Raw genomic sequence first — 13,562 nt, 5'->3', positions numbered from 1 at the left:
GCAGGAAAATGAATCCATCTGAAAATAATATTAATTGTAACAAACCAGATTCAAAGACATCCATGTTTCCTCGCATATGGGACCAACATTCAAAATTCTCTTTTCTTTCATCCTTCCCTTCCTCCTCTCCCCCTCCCTCCCTATGTGTTTGTGTTCATATATTTATATATGTATATGATAGTCACCAAACTAGGAAGAGAGATCATAAGAGATGAAGAGATCTTAGGGAGATGGGAAATAGGAAAATGGAATATGAGTAATAATACAGCATAACTTGGAGCTCACTAGGAAAAGAGAGCAAACCTACCTGGAGGGTACTGGACATGAGAGAGGGAAATGAATGAGAACAAAGTATAATTAATTAGGTGTGTGAAGATGCTGTGATGAAACACATTACTTTGTATGCTAACTTAAAATAGTAATAAGTGGAAAAACTTGTATGGATATTGAATGAAACAAGAAGTTGCTTTTATACCCTCCCCCGCCCCTTTGGCCTTTGGTAATTGTTTTTAGAAGTGACTACATTGAGCTCTTCATCTTATTTGTGAAGCACTAGAGAAGAAATGCCTTCAATTCAGAACTAAATGCTTAGGAACCCTCACAATAAAAGTCATGAAAGTCTCTCCTAAGTCAGTTTGAAAGTTAGATGAGGTAATACATGTGAAATTTATTGTCTAGTGTTCGAGTGTTTTCCAAATCCTCCAGTGTTTGTACTCAAGTGTTTTCAGTTTCTTTCTAGTGGAATCACTTCCTTTGCAATTATTTAATGTAGCTCTGGCTGGCCTGGAACTTGGTATATAGATCACTATTCTCCTGCCTTTGCTTCTTAAGTGCTGGGATTCTACCATCCCTGAGCCACAACTGTAGTTTTGAGTTTCTTAGTATATACTTGCCTGAGGTATACATGGTGAAATGGTTCTTGTGATCAGTCATCTTACATTATTACCTTAAGTGCACATCAAGGGCATGTGAGATCTACTTTCATAGCAGACTTTTGTGCACAATAATTGCTAACCCTGTATTGTACTAGATCAGGACACCTCATCATCCTAAATCACTACACTGTGCCCTTTGACCTGTGGCTTCTTGTCTTCTCTCCCCATTTCCAGAAAACCACCATTGTCTGTTTCTTTCTGTTTTTGATTAGATTGTATTTGAAAGTGAATTCATATACAGTATTCAACTTCCAGTGCCTGCTTTATTTTCCTTAGCCCAACATCTCCTAGATTTATTTGTTCATCTATGTTCAGTAAATGACAAGATTTATTTTTGGTCTGAACAATCATAGTCCTTCCCCTTATTCCTTCATTTGTTGGAGATTCTCTTCTGTCTGTACTTTAGCTAGCTTGAGTGATGCTGTATCAAGCATAGGCTATCTTCACTTAGAGCTTATTGCATTCCTTTGTATGTATACCCAAAACAACCCCCCTAAAACAAACAAACAAACAAAATCCAGGAATTGCTGTATCATATACTGTAGTAGTTTTATTTTAAAATTTTGAGAAACCTCTTTACCATTTTCAGTAATGCCATACAGGTCCATCCAGCAGCATTCTCTATTCTCCACACCCATATCAACACTTGTTGTCACTTGTCTTTTTTATAGCTGTCCGAACAGGTGCATGATGGTATCTTTTTGTGGTTTTAATTAGCTTTTCCCTGATTAGTGAGTTATTTGAGCATCTAAATATGTGTGTTTGTCATTTTTCATTGATGGGGTATTTATTTACATTGTTTGGCCATTTTTGAAATTAGTTTTTTTTCTAAGATTTATTTATTTCATTTCTGTTGATGCTTTGCCTGCCTGTATGTCTGTGTGAGGGTGTCAGATTCCCTGGAACTGGAGTTCCAGACAGCTGTGAGCTGCCACATGGATGCTGGGAATTGAACCTGGGTCCTTGGAAGAACAGCCAGTGTTCTTAACCACTGAGCCAACTCTCAAGTCCTTGAGCTATGAATATTCATGTGTCTTGAATATTAACCCTTTGGTTTTAGTTTTTAAGATTAATTCCTGGGGCTTTTTTTTTTTTTTTTTTTTTTTTTTTTTTTTTCTGTGTTAGCATAGTTTGGTTGTTCTAAAGGAGAAACTTGCGACAGCCTTAGTGAATAACATGAGTGTTCTGAGCATATATTTCTAACCTGCTTGGAATCCAGAAGGGTTAACAAATTATGCTAGAAGATTCAAGCATTTTCAAATTTAGTAATTTTACTTTTAAGAATTAGTCATAATACTGGGCACAGTGGCTCAGCCTTAGGATCCTGGCATTGGGGAAGCAAGAGGGTTCCAGTGAGTTGGAGGCAACCTGAACTGTAATAGTGAGTTTCAGGCTAGCTTGGGTTACAGAGTTAGACCATCTCAAAAATAAAACTACAGAAACTGATGCTTCTCAAGTGACCCTTTCATTTTGTCCTTTTCCAGCGTCGTGAGGTTAGCGTTATACTTCTCCAGTGGAGCCCATGACTTCTGATCAGGACGCTAAAGTTGTGGCTGAACCGCAGGCACAGCGAGTCCAGGAGGGCAAGGACAGCTCTCATCTGGTAGGTGTTGGAGGGTGGGGAGGCCCACAGGCCACTGGCATCCATTTCTTTTTTCTGTTTAAGAACTCTACATTGGACTTAAGAATCTTAGAACAAATAAGTCTTACAGAGGCAAAAGGACTACTTATTCATCTAGTGTTCCTGGCTGAGATCCCTACAGCAAGAGAAACACATTTATTTAGCAGTGAGTTAGAAGTAAAGACCTACAAGGCAAACTGCAAAATCTGATAACAGAAACGCACATGTACAAGAATGGCGTAGGCCTGTTTAGGTTTGCCTTGGCATCTGTGTGTGACATTCCTGTCTCTAACAGACTGGATGCCCTGTGGAATAAGGGCCTTATGACCTGTTTTCAAAGGAAAGTCAGCTTGTTTTATGGTACACTCGAGAAAGTAGTGAAGGAAATTCTAGTTTCTATGGTTTTGCTTTTTGTTTGTTTGTTTCTTGGCTTCACTCTCCCCCCACCAAGACGGGGTTTCTCTGTAGCTTTGGAACCCATCAGGCTGACATCTCAGAACTCAGAGATTATCCTGCCTCTGCCTCCAGAGTGCTGGGATTAAAGGTGTGTACCACCACCACCTGGCTTGTTTCTGAGTTTTTATTCTGCAGTTCCCTCAAATAGCAAGCTGTAATATTTCAGATTTAACCCTGTCCATCTGAAAAAATATCTGCAGCTTTAGTAGCAGAAACTAAAAGTACTGGATCAGTGGTTTTCAACCGTCCTAAAGGTGAGACCCTTTAATACAGTTCCTCATGTTGTTGTGACCTCCAACCATAAAAATTTTTCATTGCTATTTCAAAACTGTAATTTTGCTGCTATTATGAATCATAATTTAGATATCTGATATGCCACCCCAAAGGGGTCTTGACTCACAGGTTGAGAACTGCAGTACTAGGTGTTACAGAAAACAAGACACCTATAACTTTAGATACTTAAAGCTTTGTATCAAGAAAATGCAATTTGGGGCCAGTAGGTGAATAAAAGCAATTGTCACACAAGCCTGACAATCTAAATTAGATTCCCATATTCCATAGTGGAAGGAGAGAGCCAGTTCATGAAAGTTTTTCTTTGACTTCATGTATACACTGTGATACCCACCCACATGCTATAAACATACATCTAACATATGCAAATAATAAATAAAATAATGAAAATGTAGTCTGGATATATGACTCTGTAGTGATACATTAAATGTATATATATTAAAGCTTGTCTGAGGATTCAGACAGAAATCAAAGTCAGCCACAATCCATAGAATCCAGGTATATACCTTTAATCCCAGGACTCAGGAGGCAGAGGCAGGTGGATCTCTTGAGTTCAAGGCCAGCTTGGTTCTAGGACACCCAAGGCTACACAGAGAAACCCTGCCCCAAAAGAAACAAAAACAAAACAAAACAAAAAAGATTTAATCCTGTCAAGTAGTAATATTTAAAGTTTCTAAGTGGTGTTGGGGAAAGTAGCTTTTAAAATTCACCCCAATTGCTTGGAACTTCAAAAATTATACATTTTCAGGCTTCTCTGTTCTTCTGAATATACTTACTCATAAACTTCTTTGCTAATGTAAAACCATGCATATTTTTTTCTTGTGGATTTGGCTTTGCTTAATTGCTATGGTTTGAAATTGTTTTCTTTATGTTAGAATGATGAAGTTTTTGATGTTTTCAATTTTACAGATGAATGGTCCTATATCGCAAACCACTTCTCAAACAAGTTCCATCCCAGCTTTGACTCAGGTAATTTTCTAGGTTTATCACAGATTGTCTAGCCACAACCATGATGGCCAAATATGGCATTACCCCAAATATGTATTCTAAAAAATTTAGAAAAATGTAGATGTTTGTCAAAAGGAGGATGCCTTTAACACTGCCCTAGAGTGTGTTAAGTGTTGATAGTGTCTCTTTTTTACAATGGAAGTATCAGATATATTAATTTATTCTCAAGTATCCTTGACAGTGTTTTCAGTTTATCTGCATTCAATTAATTGTATGTATGTATATGATTAGCTGTACATTTTGATGGTAATTTTTAAAAGCATGCAAGTCAAATCCTAAATAAGAGAATAAAGAAACAGGCTGAATATAGAGCTCCGATAGATGATTTGTCTCAAATGTAGGGAGAGATCCTCAGTACTGTATAAACTGGGTATAGTGACCAGTGATTGTCATGAGAGGCAAGAAGCGCAAGGGCTTGGGGTCTAACTCCTACTGCCTTCTTGGCAGCTAAGTTGCCTCCGTGATCTTAGTGGAACTACTTTGTCCTCCGGGGCCATTTTCTATTGTTATGATTCTGTTGCCTTTCAGCATAAATGAGCAGAGATGCTGCTTGAGAGATGTGTAAGGACAAGCAGTGTTAGGAGTAGTGCTTGTTTTCTGGAAAGTGCCATGTCTTTTCTAATCATGATATAGAACTTTTGATTCTTCTTTTGCACTATAGATAACTCAATAGAGCCTAAGGTCAAATTGGGGGAGTCAGTTCTCTCTTTTCACAGTGTTGGCCCCAGGAGTCAAACTTGGGGTATAAGGCTTGGCAGCCACTGCCCTTACCCACTAAGCCATCTTACTGTCTCAATCAGAAATAATCCTTTAAAACTACTTAAAGATAATACAATAAGAGAACTTAACCAAAGGAACTATCTTGGGATGTAGCTCTGTGGTAGAGTGCTTGGTTGGCTTATACAAGGCTATGTTTTACTCTCCTGTACCCCACCCTACCCATTGAAAAATTATGCCTTTTAATGATGTTCTTTCTTTCCTTTTTTTTTTTTTTTTTTTTAAAAGTAGTCACTGTGTGCAATCCTTTGCTCTCAGGTGAGCAGCTATGCCTCACAGACACAGTAGCAGGGAGGTGCACTATATTTTTATCTGCTATTTGGAGATCCTCGTGCTAATAGAGGCTGTGACTCTGCTTACCCTTGTTTGTTTCAACATTTTTGTTTGTTGTTCTTTTTTAATTATATATATATATGTATATATATATATATAACTTTTTCTTATTTTATATATCAATCCCAGTTTCCTCTCCCTTCCTCCCACGCCCCCCCCCCACATGATATTGTTTCTGAGTGGATGCTTAGATTACTTACTAAATGTCTTCATATTGAATAAGTAGACTTACAGTCAGAAAGTTTGATGGTCTAAAAATAGCCAATATTTGCACATTTGGTTTAAAAATGACAACTGCTTGCTTTTAGCACAGTATCTTACAGGTTAAATATTTTTTTAGCAGTATATAGTGCTGTTAGGAGTTTTTTTTTTTTTTTTTTTTTTTTTGTTTTTTTTGGCTTTTTGAGACAGGGTTTTTCTGTGTAACAGCCCTGGCTAGAACTCATTTTGTAAACCAGGCTGGGCTCAGACTCAAAGGTCTGACTATCTCTGCCTCCAGAGTGCTGGGATTAATGGTGTGTGCTACCACTCCTGGTAAGGCTGAACTTTTAAGTAGCAATAAAATGTATTTTATTTATTCTCATTATCTCGTGTGTGTGTGTGTGTGTGTGTGTGTGTGTGTGTGTGTGTGTGTGTGTGCACGTGCGTGCGCGTCTATCTGTCTGTGTCTGTCTAAGTGTGCAAGTATACCTGGGTCACAGCAAACATGTGCAGGTCAGATGTCCATCCCAGCATTGAACTCAAGTTATCAGGTTTGCACAGCAAACACCCTTACCCACTGTCCCCTTGCAGTCTAGTAGCTGGAAATGTTAAAAGTTTCTGTCCTATATATAATCCAGGAGATACTGAAACACTGGGGAAAAAAAAAAAGGATCAGAAGTTTGAAATTTCTTCTGGCTGTGCTAATAAGTTGTTTTTAAAATTAAGTTTATGAAAATAAGAAAAAAGCCAGTTATGTTTCTGTCCACCTCTACACACACACACACACACACACACACACACACACACTGTTCTGCACCTTTACATTCCTTGTGCCATTTGGATTTCAGCTCAAGGAGTCTGGTGAATGCCAGGCAGGGCTCTGTTGTCATTAGGATTTAGATTTGAGTGGCAGTCACATGTGACTGCTGTGCAAGGAGTTATTTTTGGTACCATGTGTTGGCTTATTTTCAGAAACGATAGCAAGTTAGTGTGAGACGTTATTTGTAGAAGCTCAGAAAAGGGCAAGCATTGTGATGCGAGTTTTTGAACTTTCGATATGGGCTGTTGCTTCAGCAAAGAATTAAGTAGTGACAGTGACAATGAGAAAATTGGCCTGTTACAAAAATCTGTGGAAGAGAAGAAACCGGAGAACAAGATAAGTAAAACTTTATCTTCATTATTTGATAGCCTTGAAGGTGAGAAGCTTCACAATGTTGAAAATGGACCCAGCCGAGCTGCTGCTGGTGTCACTGTGTGGACTAGAGTTTTTACAAGATCTGGGCACAAACAAGATCATAGATCAAAGCAGTCACTGAATTCTAATTCCTCTTCCATACATGAGTTCTTTCATGGGTCTGAAAATTTGGATGAGGGTAACAAGAATTTAGATACTGTTGTTATTGAAGAGAATTCTGAGATTGTCAGTGACCCACTGTGTATGAGTAGTGACAGACAGGCTTGTCCTGAAGATGACCAGCCTTTCTCACATGAGCCCATGCCTTTTGACCAGCAGGAGGAAACTTTTGTAAGTGACAATCTGCAATGTTACCTGGCCACTTGTAAAAACTCTTTAATAGAGAAAGAAAAAGTACTAAATGTTCAAATCAGTAGTTTAAATGAGAATAACTCTGTAGATGTTTCTGCTGGAGAGTTGCAAAATAAAAGCCATATTTATGTTGATGACAAACAATGTAAGAATTCAAGGGAGACCAAATTTTATAGTATTTGTGCTATAGATCTAGAGTGCTTGAACATGGAAGAGGATTTGCATACTCCCATGTATGGAGCAGCTGCAGAAGAATGTCATTCAGCTGTTACTTATGAAGTTTTCCAAGTGGATTGGCCCTTAGATAACAGGGAAGAATGTGCTGCCTCAAGTGCTGTACAGAGGGCAGGAGAGTTAAAGCTGCAGCATGAAAAACTGTTACCCCAGGATGTCCTATGCCCCTGTGAAACAAAAGAAGCATTTAATGAGAAAAGTGAATGTAGTTCTGATGTTTTGGTGGACCATGATGATCCATCTGATGAAGCACACATGAGTGACCTGCAAACTGAGTCTCTAAGGGCAGACGTTTATGCCAAATTCCCTAAAGCTCACACAGAACATAGTACATTGCATAATACTGGCCTACTCCCTGAATTAAATATTAACATAGGCAGTGACTCATTAAAGTGTTCGTGTGCTATATCTGAAGAAAGAGAGAACAGTGCTTCAGGAATAGGAAGTCAGGTGGATGACTCACTTGTTAATTTACTTAATGACATTTCATATGTTGATGGGAATGGTGAACCTGAGGCTATAACAGTTAGCGTTGGCCAAAGTTTAAACTCTAATATGGAGAGAGAGCCTAACTCTGAAAAGGTACTAGAAGGCAATGATTATTTTCATATCAGTGTTAGCAGGCCAGATAGAATCCTTTCCTTTGGTCCAGATAAGAGTAATTTAAGCCCCAAAAGGTTTGTTTCAGAGAGTTTAGGAATTGAGTATCTCCCAGTTCATGCTAATGTCAGAGAAGTTGCCTTGAGCAAACCTGATGTCCCTAATCCTATACTCCACCACGAGCCAGTGCTAGTGAAGGAGCAGCACCTGGGGGATAGCAGCCTGGAAAGTGGAAGTATCCAGGTGGCAAATGGACGTGAGATAGTCTTGTATTCTGAAAATGGTTCCACTTATCAAGATGAAGATAGTATGAGCATTTTAGAGAAGGAGAGCTATGGCAAGAGGGAGTTAAAATGTTGGTATCAAGCAGACAAGGCTCAGACAGAGACCTGTGATTTAACTCAAGTGGACAGTGAACCAGACACAGAAGGGGTAGTCCAGAAGATAGATCTGCTGAAATTTGGACTGCCACAAAGAATACCAAGTGACAAGTCTCGTGATCACTTCAGACCTCTTCCGGCCCCAGAAACACCTGCATTTATTTTCACCAGTACTAATACTGAAGCAAGGGAAGCAGTCCTACATAACACAGGAGATAAAGTACATGTGAAGAGCTTAGTTGGTGCAGTACACAACCAATCTAATGGGCCCTATGTACTTGAAAAGGAACCACAGGAGGCTAATTATAGAGACATTGGTGAGGAGGACACAGAAAATTCCAAGTCAGATGCCAAAACAATCTTTCAGTGGGAAACAAGTGTTCTTAAATGTAAAGTCGTGCCCAATGGGGACACGGTAACTTGTATTGGTTCTGGCATAGCAGCAGACCCTGATTGTGAAACTAATCAAATTGAAAACAGTTACAAAACTGATGGAGTGAATGAATACCCAGACCTTACTGTTCTACCGCCATCAAACCCCAGTCCAGTGTCACATGAAGAGGAGTGGGTTAACAGTGACAAAAGCCCAGAACTAGATTTTAGTAACTCTGAATCAATAAAAGTTTCTAGTGCCTTTGGTAACAGAGCATCAGAATTGAGTAAAAATAAACTGACTTGCAAAGAGAAAAAGTATCTTTCTTTGGATAAAGACAGTATTGATCCTAACAGCATTGACTGCTTAGGCCCATGTCGAACAAAAAGAAGAAATGCCAAGTCCACAGTTAAAGAATCCACTTTTAATGGAGACATGCATTTTTCAGGAAATTCTGATGTGACTTTTAAAAGAGCATTACGCAACACATCTGAGGGATGTTCCTCTTTTATTGATGTTGACTCTATACAAGTGGATATGCCTGCAGCTATTCCCAGTAATTCTCCCCAGGCAATTCCTGCCATCCCAACAGAGAGTAAAGAATGTGCAGTGCCAAGTGGTGACTGTGTTGCATCACCCACAGAAGACATCTTAAATGTATCTGAAAGTCACTCAGAAATGGATTGGCACAGGATCCCAGAAGAATTCCATGCTCATTGTTTCAATAAATTTTCCTGTTACCCAATGGGAGGGCTAGCAAGCCAGGCACTTTCGGAAGGACTGGCAGGTGGGTGTGGTAGATATCAAGTGGGCTATGTCTGGGCTAACACAGCCACAGAAAACATGACAGAAGATGCACAAATTTTTAGTGAGGATCTACACAGTAAGCCTCCATACTTAGGAAATACTTCATTTTCATTGGAACAGACCCTTTTTCAGCTGCCAGTGTCAGAGGACGGTGTTGTTTGGGGATGGCAGAATAGAGGTGGACAGTTAGTAAGTATGCTGTATCAGTGTTTGTTGTCTTGTGCTCTGACAGTCTTTACCTTTGTGTGTGTGTGTTTATGAAAATTACTTAATTCTGGGTGTAAGCAGCCTGGATGCTTTTGTGAGACTGTGAGTGCATGAAGCATCAAATGAGAAATCTGAATTATTAATTGGCTTATTTAACTGTTGGTGCCGAAGCATGCCCACAATTATCCAACAGCATTGTATAGAACTTTCTGTATGGATACTGTTGTGCTCAGTGTCCCTTACCCTTCTGAGAGGGGTTCTTGTCATATGGACAGTATGAGGAGTTTCAGCAAGTATTAGAAGTCACTGACAACATGTCACATTTATAGAACACAAATATATTCTGAGTATGTTTTATTTTTGTATGGTGTCTTGTGTTCTGACCTCAGTGTTTTGGAAGAAGCTTTGCTGCTGATGTTGGGTAGCTTCCTTGAGCTATATAAGTGAATGTACTTATATTCAACAACAGGAAACAAACCTCGTTCATTATACAGATGTGTCAGTGTTAATAGTGAAAGGACATATACTCATCCCCTTTGTATCTGCAGGGGATTGGTTCCAAGAGCCTATGGCTATCAAAATCATTAATGATAAAGTTCCTTTTGTGAGGTGCTACTATATTTGCATATATGTATGCAACATGAAAATATATGTAGCATGAAAATAAATGGCCCAGAGACAGATTTTAGGGTTCAACCTGTAGATTAGGGAAGCAAAGTAGCCAAACTACCAGAGAGCTTACCTCTCTAACAGGGCTAGAGTGACCCTATTCCTAATGTTGCTGAAGAATGAATGCCTGATACTGAGACCTTGCTCCTGTCTTTTATATGTCCCTAATGATGGGATTAAAGGTGTGAGCTCTTGTTACTCTTAGACTGGTTTAATCTCATGTATGCCTGGGTGGCCTTGAACTCTTGTCTAGCTCTTAATCCTGAGTCCTATGATTAAAGGTATGTACTACCACTTCCTAGTTTCTGGCTGCTTGGACTAAAGGTGTGCACCTGGCTTCTATAGTTTATGGCTGACTTCCGCTTTCTGAATCCTCAGGCAAGCTTTAATAAATCATAATATATCACTACATATATATATGCATTCTCCTGCATACTTGATATCATTCTAGAATACTTATATTGAACACCATGTAAGAGCTGTGGAAATAATGGTTACACTATGTTGTTTAGGGAAATAGTGAGAAAAACAATTATGTGTTTAGTAGGGAATACAGGGTTTCTCCCCAAATATTTTTGATCTGTGACTCGTTGAATCTGTGGATATGAAACCCATAGATAATAAAGGCTGACCCAAAATAATAGGAAGATGTTTCTTTATTCAGCCAGTAGTATATTTGTAGTGATTTTTATGGAATCCTTAAGAAAAGCTATTTATTGGTAATAGGAAGGAGATGGATTTCACTCACGTATTAAGGAGAGGGTTATAAAATGGGAATAAACATGTCATATAATCAAATGGATTGCTCATTGGCCTTCTCTAGCCCGCCTTTTCTCCATGCCACATTGTTTTTGCACCCACATTTGGGAATGTTACCAGGTTAACCTTTACATTCATTGGTTTTTCTCCTTAAAACCAGAAACAAGCTGACCTTAAATAGTTGTAGATGACACAACTCTAAATGATTAAACTTTTAAGATAATATACGAAGAATCTTTTATTTAAATGTGCACAGTTAGTAATACTTACCAGTTACTAACTGCTTGGTATGTTTATGCAAAGTACAGATTAAGTGCTGTCTTTATCCTTGTGGCTTTATGAATGATGTATGCTTTCTGTTTTAATTGACTTTTCAATTATGGGGTTATGTCCAAGCAGTATACTGATTTCTGGTGTTACTGTGTTTAATGTGTTGCCTTAGTTTTCAAAGTCTTGTTACAGACATTTTAAAACTAACTTTATATTGGGCTGCTGTATCTCTGCTTTGCAGTTAAAAGGGCCAGAGGTAGCATTGGTGTGGCTGGGAAGTCAGGGTAATTCCAGTAGTACAGGCTTCCTAAGGTATCCCGGTTCTTTGTTTCATTATCTCATAACTCCATATTTTAGTTTCCCCAACATTCCTCTAGTTCCTATTCAGCAACCTGTTGGGGAGACCATCTATATATCTGTAAAATATAAGTCAGTACTTCTTTTTACATAGAGCATAGTGTTTTGAATATACAGATCATCAAAACCTGTGAATGGAATGCCTCATCCTTCACAGTGTTGACTTTTTATGTGTAGCTAAGGTCAGTTTGTTTCTGGTTTTAGTAACTGTTGCCAACCCACAAAATTTCAGGGGGAAAAATTCTGGCTCATAGAGCTAGACAGATAAAACTAGGGTTCTTAAAGTCCTTTACAAGTTTCGTATACCCACAAGCAAAACCATGTTTTAAATAAATAGTAGCAGATTTGTCTCTAATAAAAATATTTTTCATGTGAATTTTGAGAAGCCAGTTCTTGAGTGTTTTATGTTTGCTGATAGTGGAGCACAATTTTCTCACTACCATTGTTACCACTGGCAGACTATTCAACCTTTCTCAGTCTTACTTTTCTTGTGAAATGGGTGTGGGTGGTGATACCTGCTTAGTAGGCTTGTTCTTATTGTAGTAGGAGTGCAGAATGCAGTGAGATCTCTGCTGTTAGTTGTTGTTACTGAATCCTAATTAACTGCTCAGAATTGTGTAACATTCCTCATATCTGGCTTGGACGTGACCACACTTAAGGAATAATGGTGTTTTTTTTTTTTTTTTTTTTTTTCCTTTTTTAAATTTGTTTTCTGTGTCAACCTGGGCATCCTAGAACTTGCTCTGTAAGTCAAGCTGGCCTTGAACTCAGATTTGCTTGCCTCTGCCTCCCGTGGACTGGCAGCACCACCACCACCCAACAGATTTATTTATTTTATGTGCATGAATGTTTTGCCTACATGTATCTGTGTACCTTGTGCTTACTTGGTGCTAGGGAAGGTCAGAAGAGGTCTTCAGATTCTCTGGGGCTGGAGTAACTGGTTGTGAGCTACCACATGGGTGCTGGAAATCAAATTCTGATCCTCTGCAAGAGTAACATGTGCTCTTAACCATTGTGCCAATTCTCCAGGTCGCCTCACTTAAAGATTTATTTATTTTGTGTGTATAGCTGTTTTGCCTTAATAGATGCCTGTATATATGTGTGTGTGTAGTGCCTGAGGAGGCCAGCAGAGATTATCATTAGATCCTTTGGAACTGAAGTTGTTGATATATATTGGTACATGGTTGTTAGCTGCCATTCCAGTGCTGGGAATCAAACCTGGATCTTGTGATGAGCAGCCGTGCTTAACCACTGAACCACCACTTAATCATCCAAGTTGTAATAATTTCTTAATAGTAGGGTCCAAGTCATTTATGAGCTAAAACCACATTACTTTGTGGAAAATATGATTTTTTTTGTGCTAATACTTTTTAAAAAAGTATTCATTCAGCATATTTCCCAAGCACCTTTCTTATGTGTTCTGAATGCTGCTGGATATTAGCAACACAGTGGTAAGCAAAGTGTGTCTGGTGTCTGCCAGTTATGTAGATCACAGACAAAGTCCAGCTGTGGACATTGAGGAAGAATAACTATGCCATGCGGCTGTGGGTACTTCACAGCCACGAAGCCATGTAATCTGTCTTTGTAAACTACAGAACATTCTGGTCAGCTGCAAAAGGCACAAAAAATAGAAAAGATTAATGTTAGTTGGTATTAGGAATTTTAAAAATGTATAGTATGTGCATGTGACAAGAGTCTAATATATTGAATGAAACTGAAATAGGGAAGCTTGATTTTT

At 38.7% G+C, this 13,562-nt stretch overlaps 1 protein-coding gene across 2 annotated transcripts in view; it reads left to right on the top strand.

The window, feature by feature from the left end:
- The window catches only part of Larp4b (La ribonucleoprotein 4B), a 77,052-nt gene that overhangs the window by 25,214 nt on the left and 38,276 nt on the right, over nt 1–13,562 (top strand). The window contains exons 2-4 of one of the 2 annotated variants that reach the window (XM_051194771.1): nt 2,420–2,538; nt 4,213–4,272; nt 9,683–9,751. In XM_051194771.1, coding sequence (XP_051050728.1) covers nt 2,458–2,538; nt 4,213–4,272; nt 9,683–9,751 — 210 coding nt within the window. In that variant the 5' untranslated portion in view covers nt 2,420–2,457. The remainder of the gene's footprint in view (nt 1–2,419; nt 2,539–4,212; nt 4,273–9,682; nt 9,752–13,562) is intronic. The other variant, XM_051194772.1, reaches the window with a different exon arrangement.

This window comes from Phodopus roborovskii, unplaced genomic scaffold (assembly GCF_943737965.1).
Source record: "Phodopus roborovskii unplaced genomic scaffold, PHOROB, whole genome shotgun sequence".
Taxonomy (NCBI): Eukaryota; Metazoa; Chordata; class Mammalia; order Rodentia; family Cricetidae; genus Phodopus; species Phodopus roborovskii.
The sequence above is the reverse complement of the archived record's forward strand: the minus strand, read 5'-3'. Positions and strand labels throughout refer to the sequence as shown.